The sequence below is a fragment of the Pteronotus mesoamericanus genome, unplaced genomic scaffold, assembly GCF_021234165.1.
Source record: "Pteronotus mesoamericanus isolate MK-2021 breed Mesoamerican mustached bat unplaced genomic scaffold, CSHL_Meso_final contig_101, whole genome shotgun sequence".
In the NCBI taxonomy this organism is placed as follows: domain Eukaryota; kingdom Metazoa; phylum Chordata; class Mammalia; order Chiroptera; family Mormoopidae; genus Pteronotus; species Pteronotus mesoamericanus.
Genome location: NW_026555001.1, coordinates 1,384,407 through 1,406,286, shown reverse-complemented (window position 1 = coordinate 1,406,286; position 21,880 = coordinate 1,384,407). Strand labels below are relative to the sequence as shown.

Genomic DNA, 21,880 nt, shown 5'->3' with positions numbered 1-21,880 from the left:
CCATCACCAGATTCCGCAGGCGGGAGGCTTGCTGCAGCTAGCTCACTCATCTCTAACTCCCTACACAGTAAGAATGCCAATACAAATATCAGAACATCCTTTGGTTTCTTTTCTCTCTTATAGACCCTTAACCTTATTTATTCTTTTACCCAGACAGTGCTTGTTTTTAAAGGAAATCGCAGTTTTTCTTTTGGGTTAGGCTAATTCCCTTTTTTAAAAAAAAAAGGATTTTCCACAGTTCCTCCCTTCATTTCGTATACTGACTACTGAGGGAGAAATACGTAAATCAATTAACCAAATAAAACCGTCACTGTTCCGAATGCTAAAGTGGAGAGCATAGCACATCTTAGGGGGATTTGACCTTGTCAGAAAAGTCAGGGGCAGCTTCCTAAAGAAAAGATGGCTGGACTTAAATCTGGAGGATGCGGAACAGCATGAGCAAAGGCCCTGTGGCAGGAGGGAGTTTGCTGTTGGTGCGGAAGGAACAAGAGACAGCTGGAAGTGAGACGACTCAGGAGGTAGGTAGGGCCAGACCATATGAGCTATAGGGCATATTAAGAAGTTTTCTATTTATCCCAACAGAAAGCCTTTAAAAGAATTACTGGTAGGATGCAGGGAGGAAGAGGGATGGGTTACAATCAGATTTTCATTTCATCGGGGTACTCGGCTTTTAGTGTAATCAGCATTTGCTGGGGGGACTGGAGTCAATGTAGGGAGCATTAATAAAAGACACTTGCAAGAATCTAGACAAGAGATAATAATTGCTTGAGCCAGAATGGTGGCCATGAGGGACAGTAGACAAATATAACACATACAATACAGGAAGTACAAAGATACAATAGGTAAATGCAACAGGGTGTGGTGATATAAGTAAGGGATGAGGGAGAGGGAGGTATTAAGAATGACTTTCCGGTTTCTGACTTGTACAATTGGCTGAATGGTGAAGCCTGACCCTGAGACAGGCACCCTGGGTGAGGACCAGTTTGCTGAGGGGAAGATTATGAAGTCAGTTTTGAACATGATGTGTTTGAGGGCCTTTGGGGCACCTAGCAGGAGATGGCAGCAATGCAGATGAGTAAATGGGTCTGCAGCTTGCAGGAGAGATCTAGGAGGGAGGTAGACATTTGTGAGTCCTCTAAGTCAAGGAGCATTGAACTTGGTGGGTGTGAATGACATCACTCAGCAGTGAGCAAAGGAGAGGGTCTAGAACCAGCCTTGTGGGATTCCAACACCTAATGGCTGGGGAGAGGAGAAGCCTTCAAGAGGAAGCAGAAAAAACCCTGTCAGAAACATTGGGAGTAAAAACCAGCCTGAAAACCAAGGGAAACAAGTGTTCATCGGAAGAGATAGTGATCAGGGGGAAACGCTGCTGAAAGGACAGGAAAAATGAAGACTTGATAATGATAATAACAGTGGCTACAATACCATCAGAAATAATAGTATAAACAATCTTTATGGAGCACCAATTATGAGTCAGTCATTTTAATGTATAATTTAACCCTCCTAAGGAGCCTTTAAGGCAGGTCCTACTATCCTCCTCATTTTTACAGATGAGAAAACTGAGCACAGAGGTACGAATGCATTTGCCCGAGGCCACCCAGCCAGTTAAGTGATGAAATCGGGGTGGGAGCTCTTCCTTACTCCACAGCTACTGTTCTTAAATACTGTGCGTCCAGGGTTAGAGGGGGGAAAAGCAGCAATGGAGGGTGAGCAGGGAGGGCAGGCTATTCTTTAAAGATCTGGATTCATTCGGACCCAGCCAAGGAAATACTTCATGGTCTCTAAAGCCAAAGGCCAAGGTGGTGGCCCTGGAGTGGTGTTGCAGTGGCTGTTTCAGATGGTGTGGTTCGGCTAGTTTAGGGCAGTGTTGAACCACATGACACAGCTGTCCTTGCCATGTGAAAGGCTTTCTGTGAGTGCTTTAGGGAAGTAGTTCTCAAAATTGGGATCCCTGGACCAGCAGCATCAACATCACCGGGGAACTATGATGCAGATTCTCAGGCTCCATTCCCGATCTTCTGAATCAGAAATAGAAGCAGCAGTCCACCCATGTTCTAACAAACCTCTGTGTGATTCTGCTACACAAGTTTAAGAATCCTTGTTCTTGGGGCTCCTTGACAAGAAAAGGAAAAAAAAAGGAAAGTTCAAATAACTTATAATCCATGTATCTCACAGATGCAAAACACCTTGGCAGAAACCAGTTGGAAGAGTCAGTGGTTCTCAGCCCTGGCTGCTCATTGGAATCATGTGGGGGGCTTTGAAAAGTACTGATGCCTGAGTCCTCCCCTCAGAAATTCTGGTTTCATGGGGCTGTGGTTCTTCTGAGCATTCGGTTTTTGAAAGGAGGATTTGAATGGGGAATGGATGATTGAATGAATGGCCGGTAAGGCAGCTCCTGTACTTCTGAGTACAACATGGTCCTCTGGGAAGAAAGTAAGACACGTCTGGAAGGGGGAGGGCAGGGCAAATGGAAGAGAAGCTAGACCTTGGGCCCTTTGTGAACATCAATAAATCCTAAAAAATTCTAGAGATTGTGGTGGAGGAGAAGGTAGTCTGAATTAATAACAATTCTTAACGATGGACTTATTTTTCAAAGAGATGCCAAAAATAAAGTAGATACACTATCAGTTTCATGAACAAGGAAGTGTCATTGTGATTTTTCACTCAGTCTCAGTGGCAGTGATTCTGTGAATTTTGATTGAAAACACTATGCTGACATTCTCCTGGGAGATTCATTTAGGACTCTGGCTGTGTGTGTTAAGAAGGTGCTCTGCTCCTCTGGTCTCTCAAACATCACCTTCCACCCCAGCTGACCCGATCAATCTACCTGTCCCTAAGCATTCCCACATCCAGGCATATGTCTGTGCCTCCCCCTCTCTGCCCCGCCCCCCTGCCCCTGATCTGCCCCATCTCCTTCTCTCCAGACCTCGCCCCACCCAAAATCCTACATGGTCCCCTGGTTCAGAGAGTACTCCCTCCTTCCAACCCTTTCAGCACCCAGTGTCTTTAAGGCACTTTGCTTCTATTTTTGTTTTCATCATTCTGCCCACTTTCCATCTCCACCCCTGGATGATAAGCCCCCCAAGGACAGTGATGACTTATAATTTTTAACCTCCTGCCTAGTACAGCACCCTACCCACTACAGACTTAGAAAACTGGAGTCAAGAAACTGTGCAAAACTGCTTTTCAGTCCGTCTTCTTCCCCGGGATCACGGCCTGTGGATAAGCAAGCACCTTTCCTCAGGAGCTGTGACCGGAGCCTGGCTTTTCTGAAGGCTGAAGCAGGAGCCCAGAAGGGGTGTCATCCAGAGTGACAATTGGCCCTCCCGGGAAGGGGCTCTGATGCTCTCTGTTCTGTGCTACTTTGTTTTAGCTTTGACACCTGCTCTGACAAACTGCCGCACACTTGTTGGCTTAAAACAATAGAAATCTATTTTCTCACAGTTCTGGAGACCAAATTCTGAAACCAGTGTCACTGGGCCAAGACAAGGTGACAGCTAGGCCATGCTCCCTCCAGGCTCTAGGAGAGAACCTTTTCTTGTCTCTTCCAGCCTCTGGTGGTGGCTTGATTCCTTGGCTTGTGGCCACATCACTCCAATGTCTGCCTCCTTGTCACATTGCCTTTTCTTCCCTTCTCAAATCTTCCTCTTAGGATGACATTTGTGATTGCATTTAAGGCCCACCCTGGTGATCCAGAGTAATTTCCCATCTGAAGGTACTTTGTCTGTCACCTGCAAAGTCCTTTTTCTGCCATCAAAGGGAATGCTCAGATGTTTAGGGATTAGGAAATTGGCCATCTTTTGGAGAGTCCATTATTCAACCTACCACACACATAAAGGTAACTGGAGCCTCCAGACCTGTCCAAGGCCATACTGCAAGGTTGTGACAGAAATCAGACAGAAACTCAGGTCTCCTTTATGTCAACTTTGGTCTTCTTCCACTAGACCGAGTGAATGCCCATAACAGTAATACAGGGAACGAGATTTTAAAATAGCACCTCAGACTGTAGCCTGTGTGCTGTATTCACTCACCTCTCTGGATTGTGTGTGTGCTTCCAGGATTCATCCACCTTGCGCCTTCTTCTCCCTTTAACCCTATTTCCGTTATGTAGGGCTTCCAGGAAGCCGGCCTGTGTGGGCAGCTGCGGTGGAACTAGCTACATGACGTTTTCTCCTCACCTTTCAGGACCGCCTCTTTTTCGTCATGGAGTATGTAAATGGTGGAGACCTCATGTTCCAGATTCAGCGCTCCCGAAAATTCGACGAGCCTCGTTCCCGTTTCTATGCTGCAGAGGTTACGTCAGCCCTCATGTTCCTCCACCAACATGGAGTCATCTACAGGTAGCCCCTTCTTTCCTTCTCTTTTTCCTGAAAGTGAAAAAGTAAAGAATTTGCCAGACACTTGAACTGACTTTGGCTGCTGCCCAACTGGTCTCTTAGTAACCCGCTTTAGATTAGTTGTTTGTTTTAATTTGCTTGCAGAGGACTTTGGGGAGGGGGCGGCTGTTTGTCACTGTGAATGTTAGTATTTGAAGAGTCCCAGGAGACCCACTCCTTGTGCCAGGTTTGATTGAAAGCCCAAGAATGACATTTTAAAGGCCTGGTGCCCAACGACCTTGGGGTGACCTTCATTTCTTGCTCTCCCCACCCTCTTCCTTCAACATCAGGACATTCTCTTTACTTTTTCCTTCTGTGCCATGAACTTCCTCCCCTTCCCAACCTCTTGCCACTTCCTGAGTTTGTTTGGCTTAGTTGTCTCCAGCAGATAGAATCAGAGAAGGGGGAGTTGTTTGGGGGTCTCAGGGTTTATGATCCCGGCCAAGGAGAGGAAGGGAACTAGACAATATCCAGCAGGAAGTTACTCTCTGCAGATCATCTAGTCCCTTATTACTACCCTGTCCCTAGTCCAAGAAAACATGAGACACAAGTGTGCGCATGCGTGCGCACACACACATTTTCCAGTAAGGCGGCAGGACATCTACGCAGGCTCTTCTGTGAGGTCAAGAATTCTGGGAGAAGTAAATATTTATAATTAGCAACAAGAACACTAAAGTTCTAAAGTTTTTCCAGTGACTGTCAATTTCTTGGTTTTTGCTTTCTTCTCCCTGACCCACCCCCCTCCTCTTTTTTCTTAATTTAGCGGAAGGATAGCTGGCTTGGTTCATCCCAGAACTTAGTCACTCACAAGACCTTTGCTGGTCAGTAAAGCTCCCACTCCTGGGAGCAATGCCCTAACTAAATGTTCTTAAAGGGTTTTTGACCAATCCCGACCCCAGGCTTCGCTTCCTAGTGACATTTCTTAGCTTCCCAAAGGATGTGCCTCTCTGCTCAAAAATAGTCAGTGGTTCCCTATGGGCTACATAATACTTTCTAGCCCACTGTTCACAGCCCTCCACATTGTGAGTTCACGTACTTGTTTCCTATTGATGAATGACAAATTACCGTGATTTTAGTGGCTTAAAACAACACCTGTTTGTTATCTCACAGCTTCCATGGGTCAGCAGTCTGGGCCTGGTGTACCGGGGCCCTCTGCTCAGGGTCTTTCTTGCTGTGATCGAAGTGTCAGCCAGGCTGTGCTCTTGCCTGAAGTTTGGGGTCCTTTTCCAAACTCATGTGGTTGTGGACAGAACTCATTTCCTTGAAGTTATAGAATTCATGTGCCTTGCTCCTTCAAGGCTAGCAGGAGAGAGTCTCTTATGCTTTGAATCTCCAAGTAAAGCCTAGACTCTCCTTAAAAGAATTATTTGTTTAGATCAGACCTACCCAGGATAATCTCCTTTTCATTTCTCATAGTCAAGTGATTAGGGACCTTAATTATATCTGCAAAACCCCTTTGCCTTTGCACTATAATGTTACATAACCACGATAGTGATGTCCCATCACTCCTCCCATATTCTTTGGTTAGAGGTAAGTCACAATTTCCACCAAATTCAAGAGGAGGGGATTATGGAATTATGCCAGAGTGTGAGTGATTGGGGCTCACCTTAGCTTTTGTCTGCTACAGCCCAAGGCACCTTTCTCTTCTCACTTCCCACAATACCTTGTTTTGAATCCACCAAGGTTCTTAGTTTCCTCAAACTCACCTGCCAATTCCCAGCTTTCCTGTGCTTTGCCCCTCCTTGTTCCCTTCTCTGTGCAGCCCAGAAACCTCAGGTAGCGCTACCTGCCTGCACAAAGCCTGGTCCCACCTGCCACAGTAAGTCTCACTGTCCCCTACACTTTTATTTGCAATCTGGGACTGTTGTGGCTGCACCTACCACTGTTCACCTTGCGCTGAGGTTAGGCATCCATACAAATTCTTCACTAAGTTGCAAACTCTCTTAATGGATATTTCTGTTTTATTTTTTGACCCCTTGGTCTTTTTTTTCCCTTTTTTACATGCTTGTCTCATCTTGCATGGAGTCAACAAATCACGATCCACTTCTATTACTTTAAAACCCTAATCTCTGCCCCCAAAGCAGCTTACAAGCCAGTTAGAGATACAGGTACAAGCTAGTTAAAGATACAGGAGTTAGATGAGTAAAGAGGTCCCCCATACTACGAGGCAGTGCATTGTTGGGTGCCATGACATGAAGAAGAATTATCATTCTTTAAGATGTTAGCCCCATACCACCCCTATTCGAGTGGGTATAATCATCCACAGTTTACCTGCAGGAATTCAGAGACTTACCTTGAATAATTTGCCCAAGGCCATACTCGGTAAGTGACAGACTTACAAAGTGTAACTGACCAATCAACAAACTAATGCTGTACAGTACACCATGACACTCGTCACCCTGCCTTTAAAGTCCAAACTCTTCAGCTTATCATTCCAGATACTACAGGACTTGAATTTTCCTTAGATTTCTAGTTTTCTTCTTTCCACTTTCCTAAATGAATGCATCCCTCTCACTACACCTGTGGACACTTTTGCTCCGTTGACTTCCATGAGCCATACCTCCTCTCTCTCCCCATCTCCTTCCCGCTGCCCTGACCAGTTCTTGCTTCTCCTCATTCTCTCTTATCACCTGGCCTGGCTCCTCTTCCCTCCAACCCCTCTTCTCTAAATGCTGGTTTTTCCCAGGGCCTTCCTCTGACTTTGCTTATTTATTATGCCCCGAATACTCTCCCTGAGCAGTTTCAACACTGGCATGCCTTCAAATGACTCCTATGTGCCAATGGTCCCTGCATCACTATATCCAACCCCCAGTGACCTCTAGAACCCCAGACAAGATCTTTCTCACAAACGTCTTTATCAAGACTTGACTTTCAAAACCTTTTTCCTTCTTCCCTGATTAGTTTGCCATCACTTATAGATTTCACTCATCGCTTCTTGGTTTTCTGCCCTTTTGTCTATCCATCTCCCCTCTATTGGTGCCCAGTAGCCTTTCAAAGCACAGCCTGATTGGTGCATGTTCCCCTTCTTCGCATCCTACAACCCCTATAAGGTAAAGCACTGCCGCCTTCCCTGGCCTTTTGCACTCCCTCACACCCTGGTCCCACGGCTACGGTGCATAGCTCTGTGGTTCCGGCCCAGGAGTGAAGAGCACAGGCAATGAGGAAACGGTGGGACCCTCTCTGCTGCTGTGGCTGGCCTCTGCGGGAGAGAGGGTGCTTTTTCTACCCAGAGGAGATGTGTTTTTGTGTTTCTAACAGACATAACATGTGCTAACAGGGCCTCGGTGACCTGCAGTAACCCTTTCATGATCCCCCCCAACCATGCACCTAGCCAACTAGGTGCTCCAGGTTATCTGCCAGTCTCCCCCAGATACCATTCTCTTTCATAGATTTTGTGTTCCCACCGTCCTGGGGTTTCCCTTGGTTCTAATCTGTGTCTTGATCAGTGACTAGCCCCCAATTCACATTCATGGTCTGGCTGCCTCAGAGTTCCTGGTTTAAAAAAAAATGTAGAATCCATAATACTGGGGAAGAAGGACTAGGTAAGGACATAGGCTAGAAAAGAGCTGAGGATTGCCAATACTGGGTGATGGGCGTGTATGGGCTCGCACTTCTACTTTTATATAGGTTTCAAGTTTGCCACTATAATGATAATTGTTTAAAAAGAGTAGTGATTCCAGGGTAACATTCCTAGGACTTATGACTCAATTGGTCCAATATTGGGTTCAGGACTCTCCTTTTTTTTAAGTGTTCCCCAAGTGATTTAGGGACTGCAGGTCTAGAAAAATGCCATTCTGCCTTCAGGACTATGTCAAGTGCCCCTGTTCTGTGAAGCCTTCCCTGACCATCCAGCCTGTCGAGGGGCTCATATCTTCCCTGAGTGACATAGTATCTCTGTACCAAGCACCTTGCCGGTGTCCTTGGCTGACCATGTAATTTTACTGAAGATACCTGTTCTGTGATTGGGACTCCACACCTGAGAGCTCACCGAGTTGGCCTAGGACAGTACCCTGCTTGTAGTAGGTGTTCACTAAATATTTGTTCTTCTAATCTGTAAGTCCACAGCTTTCCAGTCCAGTGGGTTTCTACATGACAGGTATCTACTTCTTGAAAGTCTGTGTTGGAAGCATTCCTAACACACAATACACAGTTTTTTTTTTTTCCCTTGACCAAAAAAGGCCCCCATTTCTTCATACCTCTCCTTTAATGGATTAATGAGGACCATGTGGTCTCTGTTTCCCATGATGCTTTACTTTAAGCTGTCAGCAGAAGGTTATTCAGGGTAGTTAGTCTGCAGCTAGCTGGAGAGACAATGAGAGTGTGTCCTATTGGCTCTGCCTGAAGCCCAGGCAGAGGCCATATTTTGTGCGATACAGGGCTTTATTTGGAAGTATAGCAAAACCAGATATTGGAGAAGAACTTGACTGCTCAAGTTGAGATTGAATTTACCAGCCTTCCTGCTAGAATTTACACACAAACTAGCGACTCTCTGCCCAGCGTTCAGGACTAAAGGGAGGAGACATTTCTCTGGCCAGTGACTCACACTTGCAGGAGAGCCCAGGCTGACAGGCATGGCCCCCTTTCCTTTCCTCTGGTCCCTACCTGCGTCAGGTTTCCCACGCCAGGCAGCAACAGAACCCCAGCTCCACATCCCCTCCCCAGCGTTCCTGGCACCCTCGCACCATTCCCTTCCTCTGTGGAGGAAGGCACTAGCTCGCTGTGTGTCCACTCTTCCTAGCTACAACTTTGAAAGGTCTCTTTCCCTCCCTACACACTCACATACCCTGGGAGAGGTGGGGGTTTTGAAGGGTCCCCCCCATTTCCGAAGTTGATTCAGGGAACTTTCTCCTCTGCTACAACCTGCTCAAGTGCTTGCGTGTTTTTCTCTGAGCTGCCCAGTAGCAGTGGCTAACTTCCTGAGAGCACTCCTTTGTCCATGCGACATGAAAAAGGGAGATTGTATGACCTGCCTCAGACGGAGGGCAGCCGGGGGCCCTGGGAAGAGAGCCAAGGTTTGGCTGGCAGCCCAGAAGCCAGGGTACTGCAGCAGAGAGGAGTGGAGACCATGGCCTCTGCCACCCTGGCCAAGTGTCTTAGCATTGTATGCCTCAGTGTCCTCATCTATACAGTGGGGACAGTTGTTCTACCTGTCTCCTGAGGCTGCAGGGGTTTCGTGAGCTGATAGGTCTAAATGACTTTGAATAGTGCTGGCCACACTAGGATCTCAGTTAGCTAATGTTATTATATCTTGAACTGATTTTTATTAAGATGTGTTGAAAGAATGTTGGAGATATTTCATTCAGCCCAGGCTTCAAAAGGGAATTCTGGAATCGCGGGAAAGTGAATTCCTTCCTTCCTTCTTATAAAGTAAACTCCTTTTTAAAAAAATTATAAAAGTAGTAGTCATAGGAAAAGTAACAATTTAAGCAGCAAAGAAAGGTATAAAGTTAGTTTTTCCTGCACCAACTTCATAGCTCTCCAGGGTAAAACCATTGAATGGTTTCTAGAAGATTCAAGAAATCTTGTCAAGCAAGTTACTGAATCTCCTTGGGACTAGCTTCCATTTGAGAAGTCCGAGACATCGACTGCCTTGTCTCCTTCACACGGTAGTTGAGAGGGGTGGCTGGACATCAGACTGCAGAGGTGGAGGTGAAGGCTATGACAAGGTACTTTATTTATGTAAATTATTAGTAATGATTACCATTTTTCACTTGGAGAGCTAAAGTTGTAAGTTATAAAGGTATTGTGCTCCTTAAATTCTCCAAGACTTTCGATCTTTTTTCTTAATTCTCACCGAAGGATATGTTTATTGATCTAGAGAGAAAAAAGGGGAGGGGGGCAAAGAGAGAGACACAGAGAGACAGAGAAACATCAACTGGTTGCCTGCTATGCCTGCCCTGACCAGACCGGGGATTGAATCAGCAACCTAGGTACGTGTCCTGACCAGGGATTAAACGCACAACCTTTTGGTGTAAGGGACAATGCTCCAACCAACTGAGCCACCCGGGCAGGGCGAAACTTTCGGTCTTCAATGAGCCGTCATCATTACTCCCCAAGAATCAGCCTGCCCTGGGAGCCTGTTGTGTGCCTGGCCAGAATTGGGTGGGCAATGGGGAGATTAGAGGAGACAGAGGGTGCCTCTGCTTGGGCCCTGTCTAGATCACCCCTTACTCAAGAAGTGCTTAGAAAAGGCTTCCATGTTGATGACAATGTTTATGAGGAATTTAAAGCAGGGAACAAAGATATAGTCAAACCTCAGAGCACTAAATAAACCTGAATCTTAAGTGTCTTGTCCTCTCCAGGTCTTGGGGACAAAGCCCAAAAGGGAAGGGCTTAGAGGGGGTTTCCCTCAAAAAAGTTGGAGACTTACTGAGGTCTCGAGCTGCATTCTCCAAACTGGACCCCCCTGGAAAATGAATGCGAAGTTGTCACATAAACTGTAGCCTTGCCTTCCTGCTAGCCGAAGGTGGAAAAGGTGTGTGCCTGGACCCATCTGCGGCCCTTTGGCACAGCAGGCATTTCCTGACTTGATGAAGTCTCTAGTTAAATCCTGTGTTAACAGATGGACGGTCTAATATTTAGAGTCCCCTCTTCTTTCAATACATTCAATTATTCTAATGCCAATACAAAGCAGGGAGGAGGATGAGTTGGGGTGATCCCTTTTTCCTCCCAGTCTTCTAGGACCTGGCCCTTAGAAAATTATTTAGGGCACTTGGGGATCTGTTTCCCAACAGAGCATTTCTCTCAGCTGTCAGCATGTCCTCACCCATAGAAAATGGTATTTTACTTTCTTTTTTAATGCACTAACTTTATTTACATCTTCTTACAGTCCACCATATCACATCTGGTAAGAATTCTTATCTTCTGCCATCTTCACCAGAAAGTAGAAAATGACATTTTAATACACAGTTCCTAAAGACCTAAGGGCTGAGTTTGTAACAGGAGGGCACAGCTCCTACCATGGCAGGAATCTCAGGCCTGAGTGTTAGATCAGCAAGGGCCTCGGAGATGATCTCATCAAACTCCATTTTATAGATCAAACTTGGAAACCAGAACTTGGCAGTGACTCACCCAGGTTTACACAATGAGGTGTTATAAAGCTCAGATGTTATTTTAATCCAAGATGTACATATAGATAAAGTCAAACTGTTCAACCAGGTGTTTAAAGAAATAAAAAACCATTTTCTGCCCTCCCTCCTGGGCCCTTCCAATTTCCCCTTCCACAGAGACAACCACTTTCAATTCTTTTATTTGACACGTGAGTATGAACCTGTGTATTTCTAAATAACATGCATTTATTGTTACTTTCTTAAAACTTTATTTTCGACATTATCTAGTGACCTTCTACTATGAAAGTTAGAATTTGGTTCTCTGCACCCCCCCCTTCCCATCCTCCCGTCCTTTCACTAGAGTTTAGTGTAATCTTTGGTTAAGTGAATACACATTGTATACATTATTATGACTGTGAAATATTACTTGGAACTAAGCCATGTGGTAAGCTTTAATTACTTTTCCTTCCCTATACAAATTTCTTTGTTTGTTTTCTCTGCAGATAAGAATTATCTCTTGGTTTTCCATGTGGTCACTATTAATTCAACTCAAATTTTCTACAGATTGTCCACATCTCCCTTCAGGATGTTTTGGTGCCATAGCTATTCTATCAAGTCTATATTCCTGGAGCCTTCTAAACTGCTCCAGTCTGACTGGGTGTCCTCAGTGCCTGCTGCACAGCTGTCGCCCTGGGATCTCCCTGCACTCTTGTCCTAGCACTTCTTTTTGCCACTCTCTTACATGGAAACTCCTGCCTTTTTATTCCACGTCTTCTCTTTCTTGATATACTCCCTCGATGTAGTGGAGCACCCCCAGAAGTTTTCTGAGAAAGAGTATGGGAAATAAATCTCTGAGATCTTCTTTTTATATCTAAAATCATCTTTGTCTTTCAAACTTGGTAAACAGTTTGGCTGGGTATAGAATTCTAAATTGAAAACTATTATTCTTCAAAATTTACTATTGTTCCATTGCTTTCCAACTCCCGGTGTTGCTATTAAGAAATCTAAAACTATTTTGATTCTTCATCTTTTGTAAGGACCTATTATTTTTTCTGGAAGCTTGTTAATTTTTTAATGATGTGGTATAGCCCTATTTTCATCCATTGCTCTGACCCCTGGATAAACCATTTCAATTTAGAAAGTTGTGTCCTTCAGTTCTGAAAAATGTTTATTTCTTAATGATCCCTTCTCCCTTTTCTCTTTCTGGAACTATCATTCAGATATTGGATTAGTTAACTTGGGGTTCCTTGTAGACTAATCTGGCTGACCACTTAGCTGGGGAACCTTGACTATCTAAATTTTTGGACCTTTCCTCTGAGAGTGCTCACAGGACCCTGGGAAGACACTTTCAGAGTCCTGCTTTGAGAGGGGGGCTTGGCAGCCAATACTGCGGGAGTCACGTGAGGGAAGGGGGTTGGAGGGCCCAGCTCCCAGAATACATGTGTTCATCTAATTTGTTTGTTTTCAGTTCTATACCCTGGTGCCTGTCCTCTCCCCCATCACCCTGGGTCTGGAGAACCTCTTTCTCTTCTCTGGGGAATAAACCCCTGTGGGCAGAGAAGGGGCCGTGCAAAGAAAGAAGAAACTCCAGGTTTATAATTGCTTTTCAACCAAATATCTTTATTTTATCTCTCTCCACATCACCCTTACCTCCTGAGGTAACTGTTACTGCAAATTCCTGAGCTTTGGTGGGACAGAAGATGGGAGATTCTGCAGCATGTTTGATTGTTCTTGACTTCCCAGTTGCTGGTTTAGGAATCAGCTTTTTTGGGGGTCTACTAAGTCCTTTACCACTCTCCTCCCTTTGCTTTCCAGCTTCCAAATTTGTGTTGCTATTGTTTCTTCTGTTGTTCTCCTCATCTTTGTATATTTAAGCCTTTGTGTATAATTCTGGGAAGAAAAGAAAAATAGTTGTGGTACTCAAGCTACCCTCTTTATCCAGAAGTCAATAATAATAATAATAACAACCATTACCACAGCAACAACAATAACAACAGTGATAACAAGACACTTATTTAGCTTTTGTTACAAGCCAGACACAATTCTGAGCACGTTGTGACTCATTTAGTCATCACAACAACCCTATATGGTAGATCTCACCATTATCCATGAGATTTATGATCTTTCCAAAAAAAGAGATCCTGCTCAGTCCCACCCTGTTGCTGCCACTGTCAGGTCACCCTGTCCCGTTGCTGCCAGCTGCGGTTTCACGTGGGAAGCAAAGTTGTGTGTTGGAGACAGCACTGAGTTTGGAGTCAGAGAACTGGGATGGGATCCTGGGTCTGCCTCATCTTTGTTGTTTTTTGGGGGAGAGAGGGACAGAATACTTAAACTATTTGAAATGTAGTTTCCTCCTTCTACCGTGGGAATTAAAACATGAACCTCCCTGGACTGTTTTGAGAATTACATGAGAAAACGTTTGCAGAAATGCCAAGTACAATCAATTGTGTTTCCTATAAATGCGTATGTCGAAGTCCTAATCCCCAATACCTTAGAATCTAAGTGTATTGGGAGATAGGGCTGTTAAAGAGGTAAAAAGTAAAATAAGATTATATGGGTGGGTCCTAGTCTAATATGACTGGTATCCTTATAAGAAAAGATTAGGGCACAGAAACGTACAGAGGGGCGACGATGTAAAGACACTAGGAAAAAACCCATTTACAAGCCAAAGAGTGAGGCCGCAGGAGAAACCAATCCTGCCAGCACCATAATCTGGAATCTCTAGTCTCCAAAACTGTGAGAAAATAAATTTCTCTTGTTTAAGTCATCCAGTCTGTGGTACCTTGTTATGGCAGCAAACTAATACAGAGGACCCAGTTCCAAGCACAGCATTGCCACTTAACTGATGATATTGCCCCAGGCAAATGATTTAATCCCTCTGAGCTACAGTCTCCTCATCTGTAAAATAGAGCTGATAATAGATATTAAATAAAATAAGATGACCAGGTTTGCAGTTTGGGCATAAGTTGAAAGATTTTAATAAGCTAATAGACATAGAAGGGCCCCAGGAAGTTGTTTGGAACCCAACAAGCCCTGAGGAAAGTATAGACACACCAGCAATGATGACAGTATGGCAACGCCCCCGTCTGGGGGACCAGGGTGGTGGCTACGTGAGGTTGTGTTCCGCATGCAGGTTAAGGGCCCATCGAAGTCAGGGGCCAGGTTTCAGGGCCAGGCAATATTCCAGAGAAGAGAGCCTTGCCTTGGCAGTATTTCACTACCATGAGCACTTGGGGACCCTAGGACAGGATAAGTACATACTGACCAGTGCACATGGCAGTAGCCAGTGGGCTGGGACAGCTCCCAGACGTGCTTGCGTTGGAAAGACTCAACGTCTGATTTGGTGCTCAGCCTCTCGGTTGGGCTTCCTTTACATCTGTCCATCTTCATGAGCCCCCACCCCCACCGCCCAGCCCCTACATAACCTGTTTCAGCACACAAGCTGACTTTATAAATGTACATTTTGGTAATGAGAGTCATATTGTATAATTGAAGGGCTTCTCCTCCTGATAAAGGAATGCTAAATATTATCATGGGTTTTTCAGGAGTGGGCACTTTTTTGTGTGAGTCCAGGTTTACTTGGACATGAGACCTTTACCCCAAGCTTTTTATGGTGTCACCTGCCAGTGACAGTGTGGAATGAAGTCATTGTGATATGATAAGGTAGAGGGGAGAAGGAGAGAGTAGAGACTGAAGTGGCTGGGATGAAAGACAAGTTTACATTCCTCTGAGGAAGCCACATTATTGCCACCACGTCAGAAGTAGAATTCTGACTCCCACTGACAATGTAGGTTCAGAGCAAACAGGAAGCTTGGGACCAGAGGGAAATTCCTGGTTAAATTTGTTTGAGCATTTCAGCTGGCAGTGTGTGTTCAAAGAAGAAATGATCAGGAACCCTATTGTTGTGTTGATACCTTCTATAACACCAAGAAGACTGTAGTGATGAAGAACTCCTGGGCTCAAACTCTGTCTCCACTGCTCACTAAATATATGATTTTGGGCAAGCAACTTCCTTCTCTAAACCTCAGCTTCTTCATCTGTACAATGGGGATATTACTCCCTTCAAAAAGCCAGTGTGACAATCAAATACATGTTAAACATGTAAAGGAATTATGATTGTGTCTGGTGCAGAATAAGCACTCACTAAATGTTAACTGCTGTTCTTTCTATCATCATTGTTCTATTTCAGAAGTGGCTGAGGGGACAGTCGATAAGATTAACTTTGTCAATTTTGAAAATTTCACCCTGAATGTATCCTGCCAGTTGGCAAACTGATGAAAACACTTTCTCAAGTTAAAGTCTTCCAAACAACAACTAGTTTGAGGAGTTGGGACCTGTCTTATGAAGGAATTCAGTATCTTTATATTAGCTTTTATTTTATGACTATGCAGTGTTCCATGGAAAGTCAAAGTCTTGGAAGATGTATTAATGCAATATATCTGATGGTAGAGCTCAATTCTCATAGATTGAGTCATTTTGATATTTCTTCAATGCTACGTGTGGCTAATGATTGAGCTGCTAAAAAGAATTGTTTTAGCAAACAGTGGATGGCTTTGCCACACGTAGGCAGAGTCTGTGCGAGTGGCTGAGCTGGTCCTGCAGTCTCTGTGGGCCCTGGCTGAGTCCAAGATGGCTGGGGTTGGGGTTGGAGTGGGATACTCCCTGTGGAGGTCATACGGGCCGCACTTAAATGGTTTCGCTTCTCCCTTTGGTCACGTAGTGAACAACTGACCATTCCTGCGGACTGTCATAAAACAAGGAGCTGGGGCACTTTCTAGCTCAGGATTCTGCGATGACTCCATGTTGTTCCAGGATAATGTCCAGGCTCATCTGCCTCCCACCCAAAGCTACCCCCATGCTTGACCCACTCATTAGCTCTGTCTCTGTGATTTGCACACAAGTTTCTACATCCTCATCTTCCCAACTGCTGCTCCTGCTGAGCTCCTCCTTAAATCTTGTCTCGGGCCTAACAAGTGTCCTCATCAACACAGCCACACACAGTGAGCATTTATTACCTAGACCCAGAACATCAACAGTCGTTTTCCTGGAGTACCATACCTCTTTCTTTACTTTTTGTTTTTTCCAGCTCTTCCCAACCTTTAAGATTCAGCTTCAGCACATTTCCCCTGACCCTGTCAAGCAAAGTTAGAGTCTTCCTCCTCTTAGCATTGCATCTGCTAAATTATATTAGAGCATTTCTCATATGGTAGCATAACTATTTTTTGGCTGGAAGTTCTTATAGAACCTTTTCGGATTATGCTAAACTTATGGTTTTATCCAATGGTTCTTTTTCTTGGACAACCTATTCAAATGTATCCAGAAAATATCTATGGGGAGACAGAGGAATTTTCTAAGCATATTTGGCCAAAGGATGTGTTTTCAAATGCACTTCCTGCTGGACCGACACTGCCCTGAGCCTCCTTTCTGTGGGCCCTGCCCCATTCCACGGGTCTTTCTACCCTACACAGGGCCTCGCTGATGAAGCACTGCCATGAAAACAACACTGGACTAGAACTTGAATAAACCTCTGCCTCAGGCAAATTACTTCTCCCTGGACCTCAGTCCTTACATGACAGCTGGATAGGATGATCTGGCTTTGTGATCCCAAGGTTGTTGGTCTGGGAGTGTCTTGAACAGAATTTGAAAATGAACCTCTGAAATGGCCTCTCCAGGTGACCTCAGTGAGGTTCTGGAGGGAAGTGAATCCAAGGACAAAGAATGCCCAGTGCCCATTGTGGGGGTTTAGGGATCCTGGCCCACAATTCCTACGATTCCCATAATTCCTTGGAATGTGAAATTTCATCTGCTGGTAGCACATGCTCTGTTCTCTGAGTATCAAATCACTGAAGGTCAGTTCCCCATCTATAATGTATGCACAGTCCTCCCTTTTAATCAAAACAAATAGTTTTCAAGGCTCTCATGTTGCCAAGTTGAGTGTTAATTCCTGTGGTGAGCTCCGCTGAGGGGCCAAAACCCACCCCATAGTCAAGAACTGGCTGAGAAGCAGGGCTGCCTGCCTAGAGAGCTGTGGTCCTGTCAGGATGGAGAATCCCACAGCCATGGGTTAGAACTTCCTCACATGTGGTCCATCTCTCAGAGGAAATTCCCTTCCTTGTTGGAAATCAGCTAATGTAAAAGCATTCATCCAAGTGGGATTTCTGTTTGGGTTTGCACCTTTCCTTGAGGAGCAATGAAGAAAAAGTCTCTGTTGTTTGGGGAGCAGTATGTTTAAGCAGACATTCATTTGTTCAGCCAACAGTGCTGGTTAGGCCCCCTTAGTGTGTCAGGGTTAGGCCCGCCAGATGCAATGAAAAGCAAAGGGCACACATTCTCTGTTCTCTTAGCTGTTTGGGTAGGGATGGCAGACAGTAAAACAAGCAGTAACAATAAAAACAGGTAAGGATGATGATAGGGAAAAGATAGGGTGCCAAAGAACTACATAGCAGAGCAACCTCAACTAAGTGGAGAAAAACAAGGCTTTCTGGGGGAAGAGACCTCTCCCAGGGAGGCCCGATGGGGTAAGTAGGAGTTGGCCAAAGTAAAAGGGCTTGGCAGAGTGTGCCAAGGAGTGGGGGCAAGATGTGCGAAAGCTTGGGGTAGGGGGAAGCCAAATGGATCTGTGTGTCTACAGAAATTTCTTCATGCCTGGAACTCAGAACACAAAGGGAGGCCCAATGAGCAGCAAGGCTTGAGGGAGACCGGGAACCCATCCCGAGGGGCCACAGAATGACTATGAAAAGTCATGTAATACTGACGTGATCCTAAATGTGAGAACTGCGGAAAGCGGGGCCTGCTGTTCAATAGAATTTCGGTAGTGGAAGAAAACATGGGGTCAGCTACTCCAATTCTACCTCCTATAGATGAATAAATGGAAATTTAGAGAAGTCATGTGGCTTGCCCAAGGTCTTTCCGTTTCTTGCTGACATAGGCAGAACCATGAATTGAGGCTCTGGTGTTATTTTATTTGTTGTTGTTGTTGTTGTTGGGGGGGGGTTGTTTTGTTTTGATTTTTTGCTGGTGTGTTAATAAACTGGCTGTGAACCATGAAAAACACCTGATTTGTTGCTAATTTCTGTGTTGTAAACATTTCCCAGTTTCAGGCTACCAGTGTTTGACAATCAGCTCATGAAATTCCTGAAAATACAACAATCTGATTTGTACCAAAGGGAAAGCTAATCACGCAGGTGTCTTTCCAACTCCACGATCAGTAACATTCTGTTGGTAGTTTAAAATCAGCCATGGTGGGAAGTATTTATACCATGGAAATCAGCAAATGCTACAGATCAAGGTTTGTTCTGTCTGGAGAGGTATGGTTAAACATTTACCAACATGGCACTGTAAAGTGAATCTATAGATTAGGTTGGGCATTACTATTCAGATCAACTATATCCCTATTTATTCCTGACTGCTTAATCTATCACTGAAAGAGGGCATTTGTCCACTTCTCTCTTTAGTTCAAAAAAATTTTTTTCTAACAGCTTCATTTAGATATAATTCACATACCATACAATTTACCCATTGATGGTGTAGAACCAATGATTTTTAGTATATTCACACAGATGTGCAACCATCACCACAAATTTAGAATGTTTGGTCACCCCCCCAAAAAACACTTTTCATTTTAAAAAATTGCCCCCCTAATCCTTCCATCCTCATCCCCAATCCTCTTACCAGCACCATCCCCCCATCCCTAGACAACTACTTACTTATCTACTTTCTTTCTCTATAGTTTTGCCTATTCTAGACATTTCATATAAATGAAACTATACACTGTATGGTCTTTCGTGTCTGGCTTCTTTCATTCAGCATAATGTTTTCAAGGCTCATTATGTTGTAGCATGTATCAGTACTTCCTTCTTTTTGATGGCTGAATAATATTTCAGTGTATGGATATACCACATTTTGTTTATTCATTCATTAGTTGAACCTTTTGGCTGTTACCTGCTGCTATAAATATTAGTGTATAAGTTTTTTGAGTGGACATATATTTTCATTTATCTTGGTTATATTCCTAGGAGTAGAATTGCTGGGTCAAATGGTAGTAACTATGTTTAACTTATTGGGGATGATTAATTTTAATTTCAACATTGTTAAAGTGTGGGAAAAAAAGTGCATTCTAGAATCTGTGAAACATGATCGGAGTTCCCCTCTCACAGGGAGGTTGTGAGTCTTAACTGGGACCATGCATCAAAGGACTTAGCCCAGCATTTGGTTTGTCAGTGAGCACTACATATTAACCACTACCATAATTACTGTATTAGTACTGCCCGATTACTTTATGGGCCTCACAGCTAACTTAGATATTCAATTCCATCACTGCATCACAGTTGAGGATAATCAGTCTAAATACACGGAAATATAGTTCTAGACTGGGTGTGTGTTTGTTTTTCGTAGTTACTTACTGCAGGTATATTCTCCCAGCCTGTCTGTCCTGCAGTCCACAGTTAAATTCAGAACTCTGAGGCCACACAGCCCTGTGTTTGAGTCCCACACTTGTCACTTACAGGTATATAACTTAACCTCTCTAATTCTTAGTTCCTAACCTGTAAAATGTTTGTATTAATATCTTCATCATAGAGTGGGGTCAGGAGCTAGCAGGAACCCAAATCATAGATGATATTATTGTTATCAGCTGTCATCATATCTCTTCTTGTAAACAAGATGCTTCCTGTGTAGCTCAGCCTCCCTTTTTGAGCTGGAAACTCTAGGCAGGAGTACTTTGGAGCCGATGAAGGCAGAGGGTGCATAGAAGAAGTTAAACATTAGCAAGAGAAATGCCTTAAACTATAAGGATAAATTTCTCCAGGTAGATTTGGAGGTTGGGGACAAGGGGGGTAGAGCTGCTTCCCAGGATGCCTCCTGTGCGGAGCTCCCTCTCAACCCTGGAGAGGGTGTCTCCAGGGCAAAGGAGCTTTCCGACCGGTGTAGACAAGGAGGGCAACATGACAGTAACCACCCAGCTCACATGCGCTGTAAAGCAGTGAATCCTGACATTACCAGCTATGCATTCGTCTCGGTCGAGGCCATCATGGGGACCCCAGATGGGTGATCGTGCTTTGTCTTTGCAGTTTTGTCCTCAAGAATGTTCTAGATAACTGATTTGTTTTCTTTTAATTCCTTGTTTATTTTTTTCTCTTATATTTTTGTTGTCTGAATCGGCAGTTTTGGTTTCATAGGAATAAATCACTGCCTCTCTCTCCACTCTCCAGACACATTTTTAGTATCTGAACAACTACCAGGCTGGGCCTTTGGACCCAGATGGGCAGGGAGGATAACATACACAGGAGAGTCCTTTAGAGCTTGGCTGTGATCCACAAAGGTGGCAGGTACATCCAACAGCATAGAACTAAACACGTGCAGGGCTGGCCTGCCCTGGGAGAAAATTTCAATGTCTCAGTTTTCTATGGTCAGGGCACTTTGATCATGATTTTTCTGACTCAGGGCTTCAGTCTCCCAGAGGCTGGACATCCACTGGCCAATGTCGCTGAAAATAATATTGCCCTCCTGCAGTCCAAGGATTCTAGGAAAAGCCTAAACTTTCTCTCAAGAGAGCCACTTTGCCATGCTTTATGATTTCGTGAGAACTCTGTGATATACTGACATGAATTTTAAAATTATGGCAAGTTAGGTTAATTGTCTGGATGACTTAAGCCAAGAAAAGTGCAGGATTTGGAGAAAAAGAATTTGAGGCCTTAATAATATGTATTTAGGGCCCCTTTTCCCACGATCATATGTTTGGATCCCAGGAAGCCCTGTCCTGTTGGCCTGGGCGGCAGCAGAAATGCAGGGACAGTTCCACAGAGCCATCTGGCCCATCCTGAGCGACACCCTCCATGTGAATCACAGGCCTGGAAAGCTTCTCTATCTGATGTTTCTCTCTGACCATACGTAGTGGAGTTCAAGCCTCAGTTCTGGCACCAGGGGGTTATACATACTTGAATAAAGTGGCAGAGAAATATTATTTCACAAGTTATCAATTATCCAAAGCACAACAGAGGTTCCAAGTTTAGCCTGTCACCTTGAACTCTCATCGCCTGACCTTGCGAGCTTCCACAGACAGGGCCTGCTCCCAGACACTGCTTCCCATCCTTGCCAGGTTCCTATGAGTTACAAAAGTGATGGTTATTGGTAAGAGTTTCACACATAATTTACTTTTTGCTCAAAAAATGCGTCTGTCATAAAACCCAAATCCTCAGTGAAAGATGTCCACGCAGTCTGTCTTGTCCAGAGATTTCAGCCACTGAACACATACCTGATAAAATGAGCTGAGGGGCATAAAGAACCCAGACGCCTTGCTTCCCTGCCAAGTCCACGGCCTTCTCCAGTGGCAATCCCTTATTGTCTAACGGGTGCATTTGTATGCACACAACACGGTGTCTAACCATCAAGGAGAGGCACAGCTGTGTATGCAGAAGGCCAGATTTTGGAGCTATCTGTGTTTGTATCAGTACTTGC

General features: G+C 44.5%; 1 protein-coding gene across 2 annotated transcripts in view; it reads left to right on the top strand.

Moving 5' to 3' along the window:
• PRKCE (protein kinase C epsilon) overlaps positions 1-21,880 on the top strand; it is a 474,718-nt gene that overhangs the window by 388,566 nt on the left and 64,272 nt on the right. For both annotated transcript variants that reach the window (XM_054567026.1, XM_054567033.1), the window contains exon 11: positions 4,186-4,340. In XM_054567026.1, the coding sequence (XP_054423001.1) occupies positions 4,186-4,340 (155 nt within the window). The remainder of the gene's footprint in view (positions 1-4,185; positions 4,341-21,880) is intronic.